The sequence below is a fragment of the Eulemur rufifrons genome, chromosome 19 (genome assembly GCF_041146395.1).
Source record: "Eulemur rufifrons isolate Redbay chromosome 19, OSU_ERuf_1, whole genome shotgun sequence".
In the NCBI taxonomy this organism is placed as follows: domain Eukaryota; kingdom Metazoa; phylum Chordata; class Mammalia; order Primates; family Lemuridae; genus Eulemur; species Eulemur rufifrons.
Window position 1 is genome coordinate 42,455,032 of NC_091001.1, and position 24,663 is coordinate 42,479,694.

General features: G+C 36.9%; 1 protein-coding gene across 1 annotated transcript in view; it reads right to left on the reverse strand.

Moving 5' to 3' along the window:
* The window catches only part of VWA3B (von Willebrand factor A domain containing 3B), a 188,799-nt gene that overhangs the window by 71,244 nt on the left and 92,892 nt on the right, over positions 1 to 24,663 (reverse strand). Inside the window, 4 exon segments of the mRNA XM_069494458.1 lie at positions 26 to 208; positions 4,098 to 4,196; positions 19,872 to 20,003; positions 21,418 to 21,556. Coding sequence (XP_069350559.1) covers positions 26 to 208; positions 4,098 to 4,196; positions 19,872 to 20,003; positions 21,418 to 21,556 — 553 coding nt within the window.

Here is a 24,663-nt window from a genome sequence, read left to right on the forward strand (position 1 = left end):
CCTTCTCAGCCCATCAAGCTCTTACCTGAACAGCCTCTGGAGGAACAAGGTCCTTGTAACCAAAATCATAAAAATGGAACTCTCCTCCAGTCAAAGAAGCAAGCTCTCTCAAAAATCCATTTGCAATCTCATCATTGTAATTGAAGGAGATGGTATAAATAGGAATTTTCTGAAAATCCTTGACTTGGTCTATAACTATTTCAGGTGGCTGAAATGATAAGTTTTGAGTGGGGAGGGGAAGGGAGATGGAAAGAGAGAAGAAGGAAAAAGAAAAGACATGAAAACTCTTAGTATTTGCTATAGATAGTGAAATTCACAAATAGTAATTCCTTATACAGTGGTGAGTAACTTCAATATACGTATCAGTTCAACCTAATAAACAAAACACCACCAGATGGTGAGAATACAAAGAACAATAAGACATGGTCCTTGCCCTCTGAGGTCTTTCAATTTGGTGTAAAAAAGAAGCCAGGAGAAACACTTGGCTAGCCAAGTCTCCCAACCTTAGGTGCACTAAGCTTAGAGCTTAGAGCCCATGCCTTTAAAGTGCTGGGCTATGTTTAGATCACTTAAAGTACTGAAGTCTGAAGCCATGGGTAGAACATCCTGACTATGGGGATTCCTCAGAGCAGAGCCCTTGGTTTATTTTCCAAAGCATCTCCACCAAAAGAGAAATTTCCAGTTTCCAACATACTGTGGTTAACTTGCTTCCCACAGGGAATGAAGGAAGAGACGTAAGGTCCTTCCACGTGCTGAGCATTCATCGTAGCGAGTGAAGAATGCTGGCAGCCTCTGTGAGGAACATACTAAGGAGCCCCGGGGTTGAGACAGGCTTCCACACCCTCCGTAGAGCAGGACAGGGTGTGGGCCCTCCACTGCATAGCTCAGGAGACGTACTGGAGAGAGTGGCTGGAAAGGGTCAGGGTTAGCCAGGCTGCAGTGGTTGAGAGGTTTGGTCCAACTTCCTGAGTCTCCTCTTCAGAGCTCTGAGGACATAAACCAATGGAAGGAATCCTCAAGGCGTGTGGGCAGGAGGACAGGAATGGCTCATTCGCACTGCAAGGATGGAGCTCTGCCTCTGCCTACCCTCTGTCCAGCTCTGTAGCACCACACCATGACACTCGAATGTCATGCCAGTTTAGCACCATGGCACTACCTGGGGCTGTGTGAAGGTGGGGGGCTCATAAGGACACACATAACAGTCTCTCATGTGCTTTTGGTCTCTTTAGCTGTACGGAGTGATGGAAATAGCTCTAGAGATGGAGACCTGGGCTGCAAGCTCATCCCCAGCACTGTCCAGGACCTTGGGCAAGGTTCCTCTCAAATGTGTTTCCTTGTCTGTGGCTTAGAGCTAATACTGCCTCCTATCAGGGTTGCTATGAGCAATAAATGAGATGATGTTCTCATGAAACCATCCCACAAATACTTATTGAGCACCTTTCATGTGCCAGGTGCTGCTGTCAGCCTAAGATGCGGCCAAGCGGCACTCCTGAGGAGCTCCCCAGTTCCCTCTTCTCCAAGTCTGAACAGATGTGCAGCCAGAGTTCCCTTCCACCGCAAACATTCACTTGGAGTGGAACAAAAGGCAGGTCTCCTACCTGCCTGAGGAAGGTCTGTTTAGCAGGTTGATCACCCCGTGCCTCCCCTATCCCCCAGCCCTCGCATACCCCATGCTAGGCTTTGTCCATTAGCTTTTATCTAGAATGGTGTAGATGCCTTCATCATGTCCTTTTTTTTATTCCAGCCATTGTGAGCCCCTAACTTCAAAGAAGCCCCAGAATGACCACAGCCAAAGCGCCCTGGACGTTCCAACAGAGGCCTTTCCCTGTCAGTTTGCATCTACAGATGCCCACCAAAGGATACCTCCCCAATGTGGATCTGATTCCATTTTAATGAAAACTAATATTTCTAAAATCCCCTTGACCTGATTAATTTTAAAGGCTATATCACTTTATTTATTTATTTATTTTTTTTTTGAGACAGAGTCTCACTCTGTTGCCCAGGCTAGAGTGAGTGCCGTGGCGTCAGCCTAGCTCACAGCAACCTCAAACTCCTGAGCTCAAGCGATCCTCCTGTCTCAGCCTCCCGAGTAGCTGGGACTACAGGCATGCACCACCATGCCCGGCTAATTTTTTCTATATATATTTTTAGCTGTCCATATAATTTCTTTCTATTTTTAGTAGAGATGGGGGTCTCGCTCTTGCTCAGGCTGGTCTCGAACTCCTGAGCTCAAACGATCCGCCCACCTCGGCCTCCCAGAGTGCTAGGATTACAGGCGCGAGCCACCGCGCCCGGCCTATATCACTTTATAATGCTGTCCTGGACATTTAATAAGCAAGCAGGAAGCTGGTGTCCATGTAACTAAATCCAGAACAGCATTTCTGTGTGTTCCTCCAAGTAAAAAATTCTGCTCAATATTTGAAATAACAACATTGACCTCACACACTGAGTTCCTACAAAGGCAGGGAAAATTCAAAAACAAAAGCCTGCTTGCTACTTCTTGAAAATTAAATTTCAATCAGTTAATAACATAATCACTGTAAACCCAGAAATCAGGCATCTTAACTCCTTTCTGCCTTGCTCCTAACTTCCCCTCATCCCCAACCCCTTGTTCCCAAACTGGCCACCATGTCTAATAGATGCTCATCTTCTCCCCAGTCCTGCTGCTCCCGCCTGAGGCTGGGCCCTTACTAGCTTTCATCAAGGTCCTGGCAGAAGGCTGTGGCAGTGCAAGCCTTTCCCTGGTACTACTGAGGGATGTTTCTAAAGTATAAATGGATGAAATGATCCACTCCTCTGAGAGTTTCACAGTGCACTGACGTCTACCCCTTCAATGTGGCATTCAAAGACCTTCACAACCTCCCCCAATCCAACTGTCTTGCCTCAGCCCCGCCACTCTTCCATCATTGCCCCTCCCCTCAGCTTGTATCTCTGAGCATCCCATGTATTTCCATATCTCTGCGTCCCTTCTGCCCTGGAAACAGTAATCCCCTCTGTTCCAAAAATTTCTTCTCTTTCCAGACACAGCTCAAATGTTCCCTCCTCGGTGGAAACTTCTCTGGTTTTCTCTCCATCTTACAGAGCACAATTCATCATAGTGTGCTCCCGAACAAAGCACAGGCAACCCTGTTCCCAGTATTGTATTAGAGTTAACTGTGTACATCTAGCTCATTCCCCAGGGCACAAGCTTCCCTAAGGCAGGGATGAGATATTATTCATCTTTGTTGCCTCCTACCTTGGCACCACACGTGGAATATAAGAGGGACACAATAATTTACTTCTGAACAGAAAACACAGTGAAGTTGATAAAAAAAATTCAAAAAATATTTCACTTTACACACCACATTTCTGCCATAAATCTAAAACTGTAGTAAAATCCAGTTGCTTTACTATTCAAGCCCTGAACTATTTGACAAAGGAGATTTTAAAATATTTGTCTAGCAGTCTGCACATACAAACATCTTACAAGGAAGGATACAAATTGATACTAATTCACTGTAGTAGTTAACTTACACCATGCTGGCCTGAAAATCCTTATATTTATTTATTGCCTGGAACACTTGTCTTTCATTCACAAAGCTCAAAAGAAGATGAATAAACTCCCCTAAAACTTTGCAAATACTTTCCAGTCAGGCTAAACAAAACAAAGAACATTTCACTAGAAAGGCATGTTTTTGTTTAAATGAGTACTAAGTTGAAATTAAGGGTAAAACCCAGGACATTGTGCAGTGACATGTTTAGATTCAGAAACCCCAAAGGAAAAGAATTAAAAAGAATCTCCTCACTCTTAGTTTGTAATAAAATGTAAACTAGTCTTCAATGGAAGGCAGACGCCTCCTTTCATGGAGTTGGGCTCCAAGCTCTTAGTGTGTTTCACATTAATAGTCAGCATTCACTGTTACATAAATTATCCTCAGAGTTGCAGGAGACAAAGGAATTCCTTAGTGTATTTTCTCGCCTCAGTTCTAAGTCCCTAAGCCAAGGAAATGTACCTCAACAGCTTTTTGATGGCAGTTCAGAATGTGCCCCAAACCCATCGTCAGCATTCCCTTTCCAGTATTGGTGAGTCTCTCTTTGTTTCCAACTTTGATACGTACCTGATCAGGTCTTCCATCTGTCATAAGGTAGATTACTTGTGTTTCTTTATCAGCAAAAGCAATTTGCAGAGCATTCAAGGTGTTTGTGGAACTTCCAATCTGTGGAACAAAGAGAGATACCAAGAATATACTTGAATCTCAAAAAAGATCTCATAAAGAAACATTTATTTTCTGCTTGCCAAAAAAAAAAAAAAAGAAGAAAAAGTATTTGTGAAATAAAAGATAAGTTAAAATTATATTGAGATAGTAATTTAAGCCCAGTGATTCCAAGAAACCCAATCCCTGGGTGTGCCATAAAAGTTTCTATCCAGGCAGTCCAAGGACAGCTAAAAGCAGGACTGCGGATTTCCTGTCTTGATAACAGAGATCTTAATGTAATTGTATCTTTTCATGTTTCTGTGTGAGATACTAACTTAGTTACTGCTCACTCATCTGTCAACAGACTTTGAATATTCAGCCTGAATATACCCTGGTGGGGATCATGTGTATTTCAAATCAGTATTTATTCATGACACCCAGTATTTGGCAAACATAAGTGTGGTATGAATAGCAATCTAACAACAGACACATGGACATATCTAACATAACTTGATTCCATACAGGTTCTGGTGAAATACACACTTTCAAATACATGGAAACACTTCTAGGACTTCCATGGATGCATGGTAGTGAATGAGGGACTCTAAATGTTCTGCTTTACGTATCACGGGAATAAACAAATATCAGACAAAACTAGAATCAATAAAAAGGAATAAGTTATGGCCCATTCTCTCTCCTACACACGTCAATCATAACACCATCCACAACTCTTCATGTTAAAAAAAAGAACAGATAAGAATATGCACATTGTGTTTCAAGAAAAATTAATGACAAAGATTTTTAGCAATCTCTTAAATCATATCAAACAATTACAAATTAGAAAATCCCTTGAATGCATCATCAATATAAAAAGGAATGGATTTTTAGATAAATGTAAATTCACTGGAATGTACTCTCCTTAATATGCAGAAATGATCCTTACCAACAGATCATCAGTAGATATACAGGACTCTGAGTGGACCAATAGCCTTCATCTCTCCAAGTATACTAGTCCAGCTTTAGTTGTAAGCAAGAAAACCAACTGTGGTTGATTCAAACAGGAGGAAATTTATGAAAAGAACATTGGGATGGCTCACAGCATCACCAAACGGGCAGAAGAACCTGGCTTGGGACTTGTCACCAGAAGCAAGTCCCAAATTCTGCTGCAGACCTGCCTGGTGGGGGCCTCACTGCAGACCTGCTGCTAAGCAACAGATGCTGTAACTTGCCTCATGGACACTGTGAGTATCAGATATGAGATGGACCAGCAGCCCACCGCCACTGCCAGCCCAGGAGCCACCATCTACATCTGCCACCACTGCCATGGTTCTCCTTGTTAAGCCAACCATCTGGAGTCACTACCTCTCAATTCAAAACCTAGGAGTTATTCTGAGTGGTGGTGCCTGGGTCACATTACTCATACCCTAGCTGAGGGGAGGCCAGAACTTTCTACTTCCATAGGGTGAAAAGGCTCTGCCCCCATACCAAGAATCAGGATAATAAGAGAAAAGAGACTGATAGCCAAAGGAATGACAAATATCTAGCACATACCACTCCCCTCCACCAAGTCTTCTCAAAGCCTCACCATATGCCATAGATGCCCTCTCTATTAAGTGTTTCTCAGACTCAGACACAAATGTGGAGTTCTATGCCCTGACCCATTCAGTTGCTCTCACCTAGAGCTCCTTCATTTGGCTTTACTCCCTTACATTTAAGCACAGATTGAGTAAGCACCTAAGTATCACATGCCAGGCATTTTACTAGGACTGGGACATAACTTATGAAACCAGACCAAATTCTGTTTCCTGAGAGGGGTTCACAGAATGGTGCTAGAGGCCTAGAAAACCACTACCAAACACTGTGCTGAAACCGGTAACGGATCAGGCCCAGCATAAGCGATCTCTTACTCTAGCTGGGTGTGTTGCTAAAGACATCTTATGGTGAAGGCAGCAGGGAACACTATTCAAGAATGAGTAGGGTAGGTAGTCAAACACAGAAAGGATGGTGGGTGCTCCAGATTCCTTTTTTGCTCAGAATTTGGCAAGTAATTCCATACTTGTAAAGCCCATTTGACAAAAGAGGCCAGAAAAATGATGGTGGTAACAATAACTATAAAAACAACATCTACTGAGTACTTATAGGCTTAAGTACTTACTTTTCCTGCATTCTTACTCTGTGGCATAAGGAAACTCAGGCCCAGCAACTTCTGCACCCCCAGCCCCACCCCAGAAGGCCACCCAGCAACAACAGGCAGCTCAGAGACATGCTTCTACCCCTGCAGACAGCACCAAACAGGCATTGAGTGGGAGCTCAAGCAGCATGAGATGGTTCAGAAAACTAAATTGTCACTGGAACTAAAGCCCACAAAAGTAAGCTAGAACAAACATGCTAAACCTAAACACAGTGACTGCCTGCTAAATGAGAAGACTTAAATGGGAATAGTCTCTTAACGTAATAACCAACTGTCCAGGATATAATTAAAAAGTCACTCATTGTACGAAGAGTAAGAAATAGCCACATTGGAATAAGAAAAGCAATCAACTGATACCAATATCAATAGAGCCTCAGAGATCTCTGGGACAGTAAAAAAGATTTAGTATTCATACTATTAGAGCAGCAGTCCCCAGCCTTTTTGGCATCAGGGACTGGTTTCATGGAGGACAATTTTTCCAAGGACTGGGGGGTGGGGGATGGTTTCGGGACAATTCAAGTGCATGACATTAACTGTGCAGTCAAACCTCTCTGCTAATGATAATCTCTATTTGCATCTGCTCCCCAGCACTAGCATCACTGCCTCAGCTCCACCTCAGATTATCAGGCATTAGATTCTCATAAGGAACACACAACCTAGATCCCTCACCTGTGCAGTTTACAGTAGGGTTTGCGCTCCTATGAGAATCTAATGCCACCACTGATCTCACAGGAGGCAGAGCTCATGTGGCGATGTGAGTGATGGGGAGTGGCTGTAAATACAGATGAGGTTTCACTCGCTCACTTGCCGCTCACCTCCTGCTGTGCAGCCCAGTTCCTAACAGGCCACGGATCTGTAGCAGTCCACAGCCCAGGGGTTGGGGACCACAGCATTAGAGTTTCAGAAAAGAGCAGAGAAAGAGTGTGGGACTTAAAAAGTATTCAAGAAATAATGGCTAAAAAAAAAACAAAAAAACCCAAATTGGGTGATAGATACAAAAACTACAATTCAAGAAGCTGAGCAAACCCCAAATTGGATGAAAACAAAGAAATTTACACCAAGACACATTGCATTTAAATTTCTGAAAACTAAAAAAAAAAGAAAAATCTCAAAAATAGTCAAAGAGAAATAACACATTACCTATAAAAGAACATCAATTCAAATGACAGCAGTTTCTCATCTGAAACCATAGAAACCAGAGGGAAGTGGCACAACATTTTTCAAGTGCTGAAAGGAAAGAACTGCCAGTCATGAATCATATATCTGGTGAAAATATCCTCCAGGTTGGAAGAGAAGGAAAACTATGAAAATTTATTGCTGGGAGACCTACCTTTAAAGAATGGCTAATGGAAGCTCTCAAAATAGCAAGAGAACAATAATAGAAGAAAGCTTGAACTTTTAGAAAGGAAATAACAACAATGGAATGGTGGTAAATATAGAAGTAAGTATAAAACACAATCCTTAACTTCATGAGTTTCTTTAATTGTGTTTTATGACTGGAGCAAAAGTTTAACAACATCTAATATGCTGTATAAAGTATGTAAAGGAAATATTTCAGACAATTATGCTTTTTAAATGGTGAGAGTAAAGGGACCTAAATGGAAGTAAGGTTTGTACACTTAACTTGAAGTAGTAAACCGTCAATACCAGTAGGCTGTGATAAGGAAATACCTAGAACCACCATTAAAAAAACTATACACAACAATAAACTAAAAGCCAATACAAATAAATCAAAACATAATACTAATAAATGTTCAAAGAACCCATAGGAAGGCAGGAAAAAAGAGAGAAATGAGAAACAGAGGAAATACACAGAAAAAAAATAATGGAACGAGATACTTAAGCCCTAAGTATCAATAATTACTTTGTATGTAAATTGTCTAAATATACCAACTACATGACAGAGGAAATGCTGTCTACAGGAAACTCACTTTAGGCATAACAACTTAGATAGGTTGAAAGTAAAAGCATGGAAAAGATATAGTATGCAAACATTTATTTCTAAAAAGCAGGAATAACTGTATTAATATCACATAAGGTAGACTTTAAAGCAAAGAAAATTATTAGGGACAAAAAGTGATATTATATGATGATGAAAGGCTCAATCCACCAAGAAGACAACAATCCTAAATATGTATGTACCAAACAATAGAGCTTTAAAATACATGAAATGAAATCTGATGGAGCTGAAGAGAAAAATATTAACAAATTAATAAACAATCATGAAGGTCTTCAGTATCTCATTCTTTTTTATTCAATAGATTTAAGGGGTACAGTGGTTTTTTTTACATGCATGAATTGTATAATGCTAAAGTCAGGACTTTCAGTGTATCCATCAGCAGAATAGTATATATTGTACTCAACAGGTAATTTTTTTATCCTCAATTGCCTCTCATTCCCTGCTTAGTTTCCAATGTCTATTATACCACTTTATGACTATATATACTCATTGTTTAGCTCCTACTTATAAGTGAGAACATGTAATACTCCAATCTTAATGGCTGACAGAACAATTAAACAATCAGCAATGATGCTGAAGAACTGAACCATACTATCAACTAACCATATGTAATTAACATTTATAGAACACTCCACCCAACAACAGAATACACATTCTTTTCAAACAAACATTGAATGTTCACATAAATAGACCATATCTTGAGTCATAGAACAACCTTTAACAAATTTAAAAGAATTCAAATGGTGCAGAGTATGTACTTTGACCATAGTGGAATTAAAACAGAAATCAATAATGGAAATACAACATGAAAATCTTGAAACACTTGCAAATTTTGAAAAATGCTTTAAATAATTCATGGCCCAAAAAAGGAAATCATAAAGAAAACAAAAAATTAAATAGAACTAAATGAAAACTAAGCAAAACATTTAAATTTGTGAGATGTAGTTAACATAGTGCTAGAAGATAAATTTATGGCACTAAAATCTTACATAAGAACAAAGGAAATATCTCAAAACAATAATCTATATTCTTACCTCAAGAACCCAGCAAAAGAAGAGCAAATAAACTCAAAGCAAGAAAAAAGAGGGAAATAATAAAGAGCAGAAATCAAAGAAATTCAAATAGAGAAAATTAATGAAACAAAGGCTGGTTGTTTAAGAAAAAAATCAATAAAATCAACAAACCTCTAGCAAGATTTACAAGTTAAAGGAAAAAGATACAAATTACCAATATCAATAGGGATATCACAAAATCTCTTGCAGTCATTGACAAGATAATAAGAGAAAATAATGAAAACCTTTATGCTCATAAATTCAACAGCTTAGAAGAAATGGAATAATCTTTCAAAAACCACAATCTACCACAACTCTACTAAGATAAAATAGATAACCTGAATATTCCTATACCTATTGAAGAAATTGAATTTGTAATTAAAAAGCCCCTCAAAAGAAATCTCTGGGCCCATACGGTTGTACTGGAGAATTTTATCAAACATTCAAAGAAGAATTAACACAAGTTTTACGTAATCTACTCCAGAAAAAAGAAGAGGAGGGAACACTTCCCAACTCACTTTATGAGGCTACTATTACCCTGATACCCCAAACAGACAAAGACAACACACATACACAAAAATTACAAACCAACATTTCTCATGAACTTAAACACAAAAATTCTCAACCAAATTTTAGCAAATTCAATTCAACAATGCATAAAATGAATAATTCACCATTACCAAGTGGGATTTATTCCATGCATGCAGAGCTGGTTCAGAATTCAAAATATTAATCAATGTAATCCACAATATCAACAGGTTAATGAAGAAAGTCATATACGCATATCAACTTACACAGAAAAGAACTTAAAAAATTCAACCCCCATTCAGTATAAAAACTCAATACATTAGGAATATAATGGGACTTTCTCAATCTCTTAAAGAGCATGTACAAAAATCCTGCAGCTAACATCATATACTTGATGGTGAAAGACTGAATTCTTTTCCTTTATGATTAGGAAAAAGGGAAGTATGTCTGTTTTCATCATGCTTATCCAACATAATACTAGAAATTCTAGCCACTGGAATGAGGCAAAGAAATAAAAATCATAGAAATTGGGAAAACAATAAATACAACTGTCTGTATTTGCAGACTACTCAACTATCTACATAGAAAATCCAAGAAGTACAGTTGTCCCTTGGTATGCATGGGAGATTGGTCCAGGACCCTCTGTGGATAACAAGTCCGAGGATGCTCAAGTCCCTTATATAAAATCATATAATGTTTTCATATAACCCACATACATCCTCCTGTACACTTTAAATTATCTCCAGATTATTTATACTATCTGACAAAATATAAATGCTATGTATTAATAATTAGTTGTTACACTGTATTGAATCCACAAATGTAGCACCTGCAAATACAGAGGGCCAATTGTTTACAAAAACCAAAACTCTAGAATAAGCCTAGTAAAGTAAAAAAAAAAAAAACACCACCCCACAAAATCCACACACAAAAATCAATTGCATTTCTATATACTGACAATTAACAAGTGGAAACTAAAATTTAAAAAAATACCATTTACAATTACTTCAAAGAAAATGAAATATTTAGTATAGACTTAATCAAACAAGTACAGGATTTGTGCACTGAATTTATGAAATGCTGTTGAAAGAAATCAAAGAAGACCTAAATACTTGGAGAGACATACTGTATTCATGGATTGGAGGAATCAACATAATAAATATGTCAATTATTCCTAATTGGATATTAGGTTTAAGGTAATTCCTATCAAAATGCCAGCAAGGTTTTGTTTTTTTTTTTTGAATTTCTAACTTTTTTATTGATATTGTATACATAGGGTTGTTTCTGCATATATTTATGGAAGCTGAAGATTTAAGATATACAATTAAAAATTATTAAATTACCACATTTTGGTGACTAGGCTATATGATGACGGCCTGGAGAAATAAACCTAATAGTAAAAGAACAAAATTTTTTAAAGCAGGTTAAGTAACTTTGTCCATTATTTGTTGCTTTTGATTCTAGGATTTGTCTGCTTTACCCTACTGACTCCTAAAATTAGGAAGAAAAATTTTAGTTCCAATGTGAGAACCCAAGTGACTTTCTCTTATATCCTTCTTCTTCTTCTTTTTTTTTTTTTTTGTCTCTAGTCTATTCCATGAATATATTAATATATCCATGCTTGGAAAACACTTGACAAGAATGCCACTGCTCCCTATGCCTATGCCTAGGCAGACATCATTAATTGATCATGGCACTCTTTCCACAGTGAGTTTGGACAGAACCACATAATTCTGCTCTATGCATCCTTCCAAGCAGCCACTACAATTGGTCAGCAAGGTTTTTAATAGACATAGAGAAGCTTGTTTTAAAATTCTATATTGAAAATAAATGCCCTAGAATAGCCAAAACAATTCTGAAAAAGAAATGTAAGATGGGAAAAGTAATTTTTCCTGGCTTTAAGGCTCACTATACAGCTACAGTTATCAAGAAAGTGTGGTCCTAATAAAGACATTAGCACATATGATAATAGAACAGAATAGAGAACCCAGACAGAGACCTGCAGATATATCCAATCAATTGTTGGCAAAGGAGAAAAAACAATTCAGTGGAGGAGGGATAGCCTTTTCAATAAATTGTGTTGGAACAAATGAACATCTATGGGCAAAACAAAACAAAACCACACCAAAAACCTCTAAACCTAAATCTCACACCTTATACAAACATTAATTCAAAACAGATTATAGACTTAAATGTAAAACATAAAATTATAAAGCTTCTATGGAAAAAAACAGAAAAAAATCTTTAGGACCTAAGATTAGGCAGAGTTCTTAGAACTGACACCTTCAAATGAATAAAAATAATTACAAAATATATCAAAATTTATAGGATACAGCTGAAGAAGTATATGGAGCGATATCTGTATCATTAAATTGTTAGATCAAAATAGAAAGAGGTCTAATTTTTTTTTTAAAAAAAGCAAGTAGAAGGAGGAAAATAATGAAGATAAGTGCAGAAATCAATGAAATTAAAAACATTTTAAAAATTAAAAAGTCAATGAAACCAAAAGCAGTTCTATGGAAAAATCAATAAAATTGAAAGAAAGAGAACCTCTTCAAATTAATCAAGAAAAAAAAGTAGACAAAAATTACCAATATTACAAATGAATAAAGAGACATCACTACAGACCCCACAAAGATTAAAGGAGTGATAAGGGAATATTGCAAACTTCTGTGCCTATAAATTCAACACATTCAAAGAAATGGACCACTTCTTTCTAAGAAACAAATAACCAAAACTAACTCAAAGAGATACAGATAATGTGAATAGTCCTGTATCTATTAAAGCTGTTGAATTCATAGTTTAAAAACTTCTAATGAAGAAAAATCAAGGCCCTAGATGATTTCACTGGTAAGTTCTATCAAACAGTTAAGGAAAAATAGTATCAATTTTACACAATCTCTTTCAAAAAAAAAAAAAAGAAGAGTGAACACTTCCTCATCCATATTATGATGTCAGTATTTCCTGATACCAAAATTAGACAACAATTTCTAAGAAAAGCAATCTACAGACGTATATTCCTCATAAACATTGACATAAAAATTCTCAACAAGATATATTAGCAAATTTAATACAGAGTATATAAAATGTACAATGCATCATGAACAAGTAGAGATTATCCCAGGAATGTGAGTCCAATTCAATATTCAAAAATAAATCAATATAATTCACCATATTAACAGAGAACAGATCACCACAATAGATACAGAAAACACATGTGACAAAATTCAATATTCATTTGCATTTGTGGTGACAATACTTGGCAAACCAAAAGTTGAAGAGAACTTTGTTAAGATAAAGCACCATCTACCAAAAAAAAAAAAAAATTCCCTAAACCTAGCAAAGATTTAATGGTGAAAAATTTAATGTTTCCCCTCTAAGATCAGGAAAAAACTAAGTCCTCTTTCACCACTTCTATTCAATATCGTAATGAAAGTCCTAGTCAGTGCATTAAAGCAAGGAAAAGAAATAAATGCTATATAGGTTGGATAGGAAAAAATGAAAACATCTCTATTCACAGGAAACATCATTGAAAATAACAAGTAAGCTACAACAAAGCTCCAAGAACAAATAAGTGAGATTAGCAAGCTCAAAAGATATTTACAAGGTCAATATATAAAGCAAGGTCAATAAAAAAAATCAATTGTAATAAATAATTAAAATTTATAATTTAAAAAGTACCATTTATAATAGTAACAAAAAGACTTAAATAAATGGAGAGATATACAATGTTAAAATGTCAATTCTCCTCAATCTAAACTAGACTTAATGCAATCTCAATCAGAATCCCAGCACACGTTTTGGAGATTTCAGCAACTGACTCTAAAATTTATAAGGTAGGTCAAAGAAACTATAATAGCCAAAAAACAAAAGGAAAGAAGCACAAAGTTAGAAGATTAGAGGATTCAGGTTAGCTGATTTCAACACTTAGTATAAAGTTACAGTAGTGAAGACAGTGTGATGTTGGCAAAAGAATAGATACCCAGTTCAATGAAACAGAAATAGACTCACACATATTTAGTCAAATTATTTTTGACAAAGAAGCAAAGGTAATTCAAAGGAGAGAGAATAGTTATTTCAACAAATGATGCTGGGCCATGCCTCACACTTTATACAAAAATGAACTCAAAATGGACTCTAGTCTTAAATATAGAATGTAAAACCATAACATTTTGAGATGAAAACAGGAGAAAATCTGCACAACTTTGGGTTTAGCAGAGTGTTTTGATATGGCACCAAAAGCACAATCCATAAAGAAAAATTGGTAACTTAGACTTTATCAAAATTAAAAACTCTTGCTCTATGAAAAACCTTATTAAGAGAATGAAAAGACAGGCCACATGGTGGGAGAAAACATTTGCAGTTTGAACATCTGATAAAGGTCTTATGTCCAGAATATATGAAAAAATTCAATCTTAAGAAAACAAACAACCCAAGGAAAAACGGGCAAAAGATCTGAACAAATACTTCTCCAAAGATATACAGATGGAAAATAAGCATAAAAAGATTAGTATTAAGTAAATGCATTAATATTAAGTAAAAACAATTAAGACCACAAATAGGATACCACTAGATATATTTTAACCATATTAGAATAGCTAAAATAAAACAATCTGGCAATATAAAATGCTGAAGAAGATATAAAGTCATTGCAACTCTTATACATTGTTGATGGGAATGCAGAATGGTACAGGCACTTTGGAAAACAGTTTGGCAGACTTTTATAAAGTTAAACATATACTTAGCATACTAGCCGGCAAATTCACTTTTAGGTATTTATTTACATCCCAGTGAAATGAAAAATGATTGTTGGAAACCATTCTCCATGGGTCTCTTGCATTTCTATTAAATACATATATTGCAAGCAGAGGCATTATCTGTTCTGGTCTATGTTTTCAAGATGTTTATATAGGGAACAGCCTTGGGAAATAGAAATAATGTCCCTTTTCAGAGCAAACAGCAAGCATATATTTATTGTCTGGAATAAAGATAATATCTAACTCCACAGCAAAGGACCAGCATGCTTATAGTCCATTACACGAGATTTGGTTTTCCTAAGTTCAGGGTCCCTCTCTTTTAACACAACCTAATGTATGTGCAAGTGCCACCTGGTCCTCAATGTTTCACTGTGCAGGAACCGGGGTTCAGGAACTGGTGCAAGAAAACACTGATACTCTGGCTACTGCTATTGCTGTGAGTAATAAAGTCCTTTGTCTGTGACCCAGGAGTCTCCGGTGTTCTGTCAGCATCTACATTAGTTTGCAAATAAAATAAAATATCAGACTCTTCACAGTACAAGACATATAGTCACATGAAAACTTGTATGCAAATGTTTACAGCGGCATTATTTACAATGCCTCAAATGGGAAATAACACAGATGTCCTTCAACAGGAAATGGATAAACAGTTTTGCATCCATGCTCATCAATAAGATGGTACTCATCAATAAAAAGGAAAAAACTCTTAATTCACATGAAACAAGTTGCATGAATTTCAAGTGCATTTTGGTAAGTGAAAGAAGCTAGAACCAAAAGGTTCTTCGTATGATTCATTTATATGACATTCTGGAAAATGAAAAACCATAGGGACAGAGACACAGATCAGTGGTTTCCAGAAGAAAGGAGGAGTTGACTGCAAAAGAGCATATGAGGAAATCTGGGGAGTGACAGAATTATTCTCTTTGGTACTTTGGTGGAGATACATGCATTTATCAAAATCCAGAAATATACACCAAAAGAGTTCTTTTTACTGTGTGCAAATTAAAATAAGATTCAACTAGGATAAGGGGTGATTCCAAGATGGAATGCAGACTGTGTCCAATGAATCTAACTGTATCACTAACAAATGACACCACCATTTGTTGAATGAAGGTGTTGGTAAGAAAGTACCTGACTTAAAACTTTGGAAAACAGTTTTTTGACTGGATACTGTAAGGCTAAAGAGAAACAGAACTGTACATAAACACTATAGCTGACAAATTTGTTTCTCGTAGAATATGAGTTAGCAATTCTGAAACTACTTTACATGTACACTAAGGTTGAAGATATAAGTAAATACATCATCGATAATAAGAATCAGGTTTCTTGTGGTTGACGAAGTTACAAACAGGCACATAGGTTCATTACAAATGAACCTTGTGGCTCTGGCTGGGAGCTAGAGGTATCAGTATGAATGCATGGCTTGTTTGTTTATTTAACATAAATACAGATAGATAGATATAGAAATATGGATGTTTATGGATACATGGGCTATTGTGTGTGTGTGTGTGTGTGTGTGTGTATATATATATATATATATATATATATATTTCTCTCTCCACTGAGAAGGCCTAGAAGCAGTGACACAATTCAGCAGCAATAAGCAAACCCAGGTGCCCAGATCTTGGTTTATAAATACCATTTCTAATAAAAGAAACCAAGGTTCCCTGGAGAAGTAGTAGATTCCAGGGCTGGGCTGGGAAAAGAAAGGATGAAACATCTTATACTGCCAGGAAGTCAGGAAGTGCTAAAGGGAAAAAAAAAAAAAAAAAAAAAAGATGGATGCGTGTTTAAAGGACACGAGAGGCAAGCTGAAAGAGTTCCCAACAGCTAAAGTGGGAGAGTAATTTTAATAACAAAATAAATAACAATAGTATTGGGTTATAACTTCAACAGTAAAACAAATAGCCCTGAGTCCAAAAGGAGAGAAAAGGGAAACTCTTCTTTACAGAGGAATTCCAACAAATAAATGTAAAAGGAATGAAGGAAATAGAATATCACCATTAGATCAGTCATAATTGTTGCAGGTAAGATCCACCATTGAATGCTAAGATTAGTGGGTAAAAGTTTAAGGAACAAAGGATATTTGCATAGCCTCAAAGTATCTCCTCCAAAACATTTATTATTTACAAAGTACAGATGTCACCCTAACCAAATGGTCAGAGTTAACATCACTGATAATGGGGCTTATCCACATGATATGTGCCTAGACATGATGCACTGGGAAGAGCATATCACCCCTGTAGTATTCTTCTCCCAATCCGTAATCCCAATGTAGCTGTGAGAAAATATCAGACAAAATCAAACTGAAGGACATTCTACAAAATATCTGACCAGTACCCTTCAAAAGTGTCAAGGCCATGGAAGACAAGGAAAGACCAAGAAGCTGTCACACATTGGAGGAGACTAAAGAGGTGCTGTAACTAAATGTCATGTGAGATCCTGGATTAGATCTTGGACATAAAAGGGACATTATGGGAAAACTGATGAAATCTGAATAAAGTCTGTAATTTAGTTAATAACATCAATGGGAATTTCTTAGTTTTGATACTTATATCATGGCTATGTCAGATGTGAACGTTAGAGGAAGTTAGGTGAAGGGTAAATGGAAACTCTCTGTACCATTTTTGCAACTCTTTTGTAAGTCTAAACTTATTTCAAATTTAAAAGTTAAAAACAAAGCAAAACCCTCCTGCAGGATTCAGGTAGCAGAAATGTAGCTCAGATGGTAAACAGAGCAACTTTTCCCTTTGAGCCCAATGTTAGTAGTCTTTTGTTGACACGTCCACTGTTGAAAAGAGGGTGGTGGCAAAGCTGGGAGAATGCCAGATGGACAGAACTCTAGGAAAGGTGGTCAGGAGGTGGCACCTGGTTGTGATACCAGTGCAGAGCAGGCTCAAAAGACCATGAGTGCTGCCAGGTTGATTACTGGACCAAACCAGTAAAAGAATAATAGAATTTGGCCTTCTTTATTGTTATTATTTTAATTAATTTTTTTTTTTTTTTTTTTTTTTTTTTTTTTTTTTTTGTTGAGACAGAGTCTCACTTTGTTGCCCAGGCTAGAGTGAGTGCCGTGGCGTCAGCTTAGCTCACAGCAACCTCAGACTCCTCGGCTTAAGCGATCCTACTGCCTCAGCCTCCCGAGTAGCTGGGACTACAGGCATGCGCCACCATGCCCGGCTAATTTTTTCTATATAGATTTTTAGTTGTCTATATAATGTCTTTCTATTTTTAGTAGAGACGGGGTCTCGCTCAGGCTGGTCTCGAACTCCTGACCTTGAGTGATCCACCCGCCTCGGCCTCCCAGAGTGCTAGGATTACAGGCGTGAGCCACCGCGCCCGGCCTATTTTAATTAATTTTTAATTGAAAACAATTGTATATATTAATATTTATGGGTACAATGTGATGTTTTGATGTATGTATACATTGTGGAATGACTGAATCAAGCTAATTAACATGCCCATCACTTCACACACTTTCTTGGTGTATGTGATGAAAACATTTAAAATCTGCTCTCTTAGCAATTTTTAAGTATACAATACACGGTTATTAACTACAGTCACCGTGCTATGCAATAGATCTCCAGAACTTATTTCTCCTGTCCAACTAAAACTTTGTTCCCTCTGACCAACATCTCCCCAACCATACCTCGCCTCTTCCCTCTACCCCGGTAACCACCATCCTATTCTCTGCTTCTAAGAGTTTGACTCTTTTTTTAGATTCCACATATAAATGAGATCATGTGGTATTTTTCTTTCTGTGCCTGGCTTATTTCACTTAACATACTGTCCTCCGGGTTCATACATGTTGTTGCAAATGACAGGATTTCCTTTTTTTTAAAGGCTATGCGTATTCCATTGTATATATAATACCACGTTTTCTTTATCCTTGGTTTTCTTGAAAATGAATTTTGGACATTCATCAGGCAAAGGAGCATCAGTGAAGATTTTTAAAGAGAGCAGAATCATGTTTCACAAGAATGATTTATGTTTTATTTTAGCCAAATGGCTAAAATCTAAATATATGGCTAACTCTATTCATAGTGATTTTTATGTAAAGTAGAACCAACTGATGTTTTTATCCAGTGAGATTACATATATAATATCTTATTACAAACCCTAAGCCCTGAATTAGGTGAACGCTGAATTATTAATAAGTGAGCTCTGAATTATTAACAAGATATTTCCTATTACCTAAGTTTGTAAAAGAAGAGAATATATGTCACAAATAACTTCATTGGTTAATCCTGGAAATTTAACAAGCTAGGTATGAATTTAATACTCTTTCCCAGGATAAGATGGCCAGTAAGGTGAAAATCTTACAGGCATTATTATTCCTTGTAGAACAGATTTCCTCCTTTCATTTTGAAAAATAAATCCCAAGGGAACCCTGGTGCAGATCAGTGACAGCACAGGCCGTGTTCTGGTTAACATTCAGAGAGATGTGCTAATGTCCATTTGTGGCTTCCTGTCAAATCTAAGCTCTAAACTCAGGCACTGAACTATTTTAAAGATGTTTATGATCTATATTTGACTTCTAAAGAACAACCTTTAGTCTCAATTTTAGTGCATCTCAAATATCGGGACTGCTATATGGTTCTGGAGAACTTTTATTAATAAAATTAAGATAAGTTCAAGACAAGAAAAAATTCAGGGAAAGAAAAATCCTTCCCATAGTCTGTGTAAATGCCAAGAACAGTAGCTTTAAAGGTCTCCAAGTAAAATGCAGGCCTGAGGAAATAGTTTCACCTTGTTACTATACTCTCCTGCCCTCTCTCTCTTCTTGCTTTCAGTCCCAAACATTCAGACTGTGCTGTATGTTTCCACGAGTTCATTACTCTTGAATAAAGTCCACTGCTAAGAATAGCGGTAACATATCTTTGGTAAAAATAACAAAGTTTCAGAAGAAACAAATCTGAATGTCTGAGTACAAAAAAATATTGTATTTGGAAATGCGTTTTCATAAAGGCACTAAGACCTGAGCCAAAGGCAGATCTGGAAATAGAGTCCTGTGAATAGAGGCTAAACTTGATGATGTGACAATGAGATTGAATTAACGGGATCTCTGTAAACAAAACGAGTGTCTACATGAAGCCACTGACATCCTGGGAGCACAAAACACTTCTCAAGAATTTCCATCCTGTGAATAAATTTAATATGAAGGTGAGAAACTCAGACATCTTCTCCCACATTTAATGTCCATTTTACCTTAATGTCTCTAATCCAGGACTGAGCCTGTTCCAAATTATCTTCATTGACTTCAGCAAGTTTTTCTCGCCAAGCAACTGCTTGACCATCAAACTTCACAAAATTGAATTTACTTTTATATTTCAGCTGTTCCTGTAAGAGACAGTTATTATTTAACCATAAAACCACTCAAATATAAGAAAAGGTTAGGACAGCTCACAGTTTGGTAAATTTCTAATCACTATGATATCTATTTTCAGTTCAAGAAGTGAAAAATTATATTCCATAGGGAAAATCTTTTCTAGTACAAAAGGCATTTAAATAAAAGTTATACAATTTGTATGTTAAGACCTTTACAGGCCAGGCACAGTGTCACGCCTGTAATCCTAGCACTCTGGGAGGCCGAGACGGGAGGATCGTTTGAGCTCAGGAGTTCGAGACCAGCCTGAGTAAGAGCAAGACCCCGTCTCTACTAAAAATAGAAATAAATTAGCTGGACAACTAAAAAAAATGTATAGAAAAAATTAGCCGGGCATGGTGGTACATGCCTATAGTCCCAGCTACTTGGAGGCTGAAGCAGAAGTATTGCCTGAGTCCAGGAGTTTGAGGTTGCTGTGAGTGAGGCTGACCACGGTACTCCAGACTGGGCAACAGAGTGAAACTCTGTCTCAAAAAAAAAAAAAAAAAAAAAAAAAAAAGACCTTTACGAATGTGTATATATGTACACATATATGAATACATCTGTCATATATGTGTATAAGTTTATATATATAACGTGTCATTAAATATTGACTTTAATACTAGCATTAATGGCATACCAAATAAGCACTCTAAATACAATATGCTTAAAGAAAAGAAATCCAAAACATTATCATCATTTGGCTGCAGATTTATTCACTTGCTTTCCATCGGCCCATATTTCTCCAAGAGGTTTTCAAATTAAATACTGTATTTTGTATTTCTCAAACACTCCCCACAATTATTTCTGTGGTTAATATTTACGCTAATACTACGAACTGATGACAGTACTATGATACCCTTTTGTATTAATAGGTATGGAAACGAGGAGTTAGGAAACTTAAAGCAACCTGCTTCCGGCCATATAACTTAGAGGCAGCACAGGTAGAACGAGAACTGGAAGCTCCTAAACATAGGCCTACACTCCTCCCATGGGCCAGTGCACACAGTATCCCTAACAAACATTTGGAATTAAAATAAAAATGCCAAGAGGAATAGTATCTGGAAAACAATGTGGAAAACAATATATAGTAATATGTATATATCACAGATTTCAGGATAGAGAAAACCTGAAACAACGAGCATAGAAACTCCCATAAGCAACCCAGGCGTGACAGAAAAACCCACCACAGAAAGGGTCTGCTTACAAAGCAGAACTGATGATTCTTTAACTGGCAAAAAGGAGCTTTTTATGAATTGGCTTTCTTAGGGACTTTTTAGTGCAAAACTCCCCTGCCCACTGCTCATAAATGACTACAGATGATGATCAGTGGACATGCATTTATGATGCACAGGACCCCCAATGCATGAACCCGACCCTTCCATTAACCTGTATGAACTGAATGATCTTGTCCTTCACCAAGTCCAGTTTGCTCTTCATTGAGTGAGATGTATCAATGAGGATGTAGATGCAATCGTTATGCACTTTTCCAAAGAGGATTTGACTGCTATCCTGTAGCCATTTAATCCTAGGTAGGAAATAGGTTGAAAGTGAACGGTTAGAGCCTGCGGGCAACAAGCGCATGTTCCTCAATTCCTAAGAACTGGCAACTACAGAGGCCAGAGCTGTGCTATGTTGTTTAAACCCAGTCTTCTGTGAGTGGATTATTCACTTTGAGAATTTTTCTGTAGAAAATCTTACATTTAGGCTGGCTCCCTTATCACCCCCTGCACTGCCCATCATCAATCCAAGTAAAACAGAACTCAGATAATCAATATGGCAGAAAAATAAATCCATGTGGCTGCCAACGTCAAATATAAATTACTTCTAGTCATTTGATATTTTGAGGACTCCAGCTATGACTTTAGACCCTTTGTTCTTCTAATCTCACTGACTACAGTTAAGCTAGTAAAAGCAGCACATTCCTGAAGCTTCAGTGAAGCTTATGCACAGTATCAAGCCACCCCAGAGCCCTGTAATAAACAAGGTGGCTGTGTGAGAAGGACTGCTTCTGTGGCCCACGCTCAGGTTCCCATCACAGGATGTAAACGAAGTTCATGGCTGCAGACAAAGTCTGTTGGGTAGAGGTGAGGGAAGACCGTGGAAAAAATATTTGAAATTGAGTTCAAAGTTCAGCAAGGCCTAGGCAACTAAAATTTGTAGGGCAGAATACTGAAAAGGAGGTGAGACAGAGAGAGAGAGAGAAAGAGAGAGAGAGAGAAAGAGAACATGCTCCAGAGATCTTCAGAAGGGTGTCCATGAGATTTTGGCTAAATAATGATCAAGGTATGCATATGAAGAAACTACTGAGCCAAGGAACAAATCACCAAAAAGGATTAGGTGGGATCAACCCATCAGAGATTACACAAAGCTGGGAATAGTTCACCTTCCACCAGCCAGAGTAGGAAAACCCCTTTAATACATCAAGTAGAGTCCTCAAAAGAACATTTCCTTAGTAGTAGGACCAAATCAGCTTTGGACTAAAGGATATCCTGGACCTATTCTAATATAACTTAAAAGCAAGTCCCAGAGAGATCAAACTGATTTCAAGTAACTTAATTGTACCATTGAACATATATTTAAAAAAATACAATGAAATCCAGTACCCAAAAATGTAAAATTCAAAATGTCTGGCATCCACTAAAAAATACCAGGCATGAAAATAAGCAGGAAAGTATGATCTATAACCAGAAGAAAAAATGATCTACAGAAAGAGACTCAAAAATGACACAGATGCTAGAACTAACAGAAAAATATGTTACACAGCTGACATAGATGCTAGAACTAGCTGGAAAGGATGTTACACAGCTATTATAAATGCAATCCACATGTTCAAGAAGGTAAAGAATGAACAGAATGAAGAGAGAAATGGAATATATAAAAAAAGATCCAAATGGGACTTCTAGAGACTTACAGTTTCTGAAATAAAAAAATACACTCCATAGTATTAACATGGTATTAGACATTAGGAGAAGAAGAGATCAGGGAACGAAAGACAAAGCAATAGGAAACAATTCAAAATGAAACACAGAGAGAAAAAAGACGAAAACACAAAAATAACAGAATAAGTGACCCATGAAATAATATCAAAAAATCTAACATATGTGTAATTAAAGTCTAAGAAGGAAAGGAAAGGGGAGACAAAGGTATTTGAAAAAAAGATGGCCAAAATGTTTCTAATTTTGATTAAAACAATACATCTACAGATCCAAGAAGCTCAAAGAACCCAAAGAGAAGCAAAATGAAGAAAACCACACCAAGGCATGTCATAATAAAATTGATGAAATCCAGTGATAAACAGAAAAATCTTAAAAGCAGCCAGAGACATAACATGTAACAAACAAAAAAGTGACAGGAGCCTTCTAATGATAAATCATACAAGCTAGAAGACAGTGGAAAAGGATTTTTAAAGTATTGAACGATCAAACTGTAAAACTAGAATTTTTGCTATATTTAGCAAAAATATCTTTCCAAAATAAAGGTAAATTAAGGAGTTTTTCAGATGAGAACAGCTGAGATCACCAAGAGGCCTGCACTACCAGAAATATTCATGTAATTTTCTCAGATACAAAGAAAATGATACCAAATGGAAATCTGAATCCATACAAAGGAGTAAAGAGCAACAGAAATATCAAGTATGTGAATAAATATAAAATACCTTTATTCTAATTTTTAATCTAGTTATAAGAAAATTGATTGTTTTTAATGTATTCTGGGGTTTACAGCATGTGTAGAAGTACAGTGTAGGACAACAATAGAAAGGACAGAAGGGAGAATAGAAGTTGTAAGACTCTTATAATATACATGAAGTGATATTATTTGAAGGTAGACCGTGATAAGTTAAAGACGCATATTGTAAATGCTAAATAGTCACATATACATCAAAATAAAACAAACCAAAGAGGTTGAGTTAACAAGATAATAGTGGAGATAGAATGCAATCACAAAAAATGCTCAAACAAAAGAAGACAAAAATAAAAACAGCAAAAAGGGAACAAAGAACAGATAGCACAAATATGAAAATACATAGCAAGATCTTGGATTTAAATCCAACCAACTCAATAATCACATTAAATGTAAGTGATCTTAACACTCCAATTAAAAGGCAAAGATTTTCTGGTTAGATTAATAAAACAATACTCACGTATTTTGTCTACAAGAAACCCATTTAAACATAGGACACAGACAGGCAGAGGTAAAAAGATAGAAAAAATATAAACCATGTAGACAACAATCAAAAGTAACCTGATCATCACCTAAATGCACATTTGGGAATGATACCAATCGGATATCAGACTGAGGTGGGGAGTGGGGGGAGGGGATGGGTGTATGCCTACATGATGAGTGTGTTGCACACCATCTGGGGAATGGTCACACTTGAAGGTGCTGACTCGGGGAGGGGGGGATGCAAGGAGGGGATGGGTGTATACCTACATGATGAGTGCAATGCGCACTGTCTGGGGAATGGACACGCCTGGAGCTCTGACTTGGGAGGATAGGCGGTACATGGGCAACGTATGTAACCTGAACTTTTGTACCCCCATAATAAGCTGAAATAAAAAAAAAAAGTAACTTCGAGTGGCTAAATTGATATCACAGTATATTTCAGAATAAGGGATATTACCAAAGATAAAA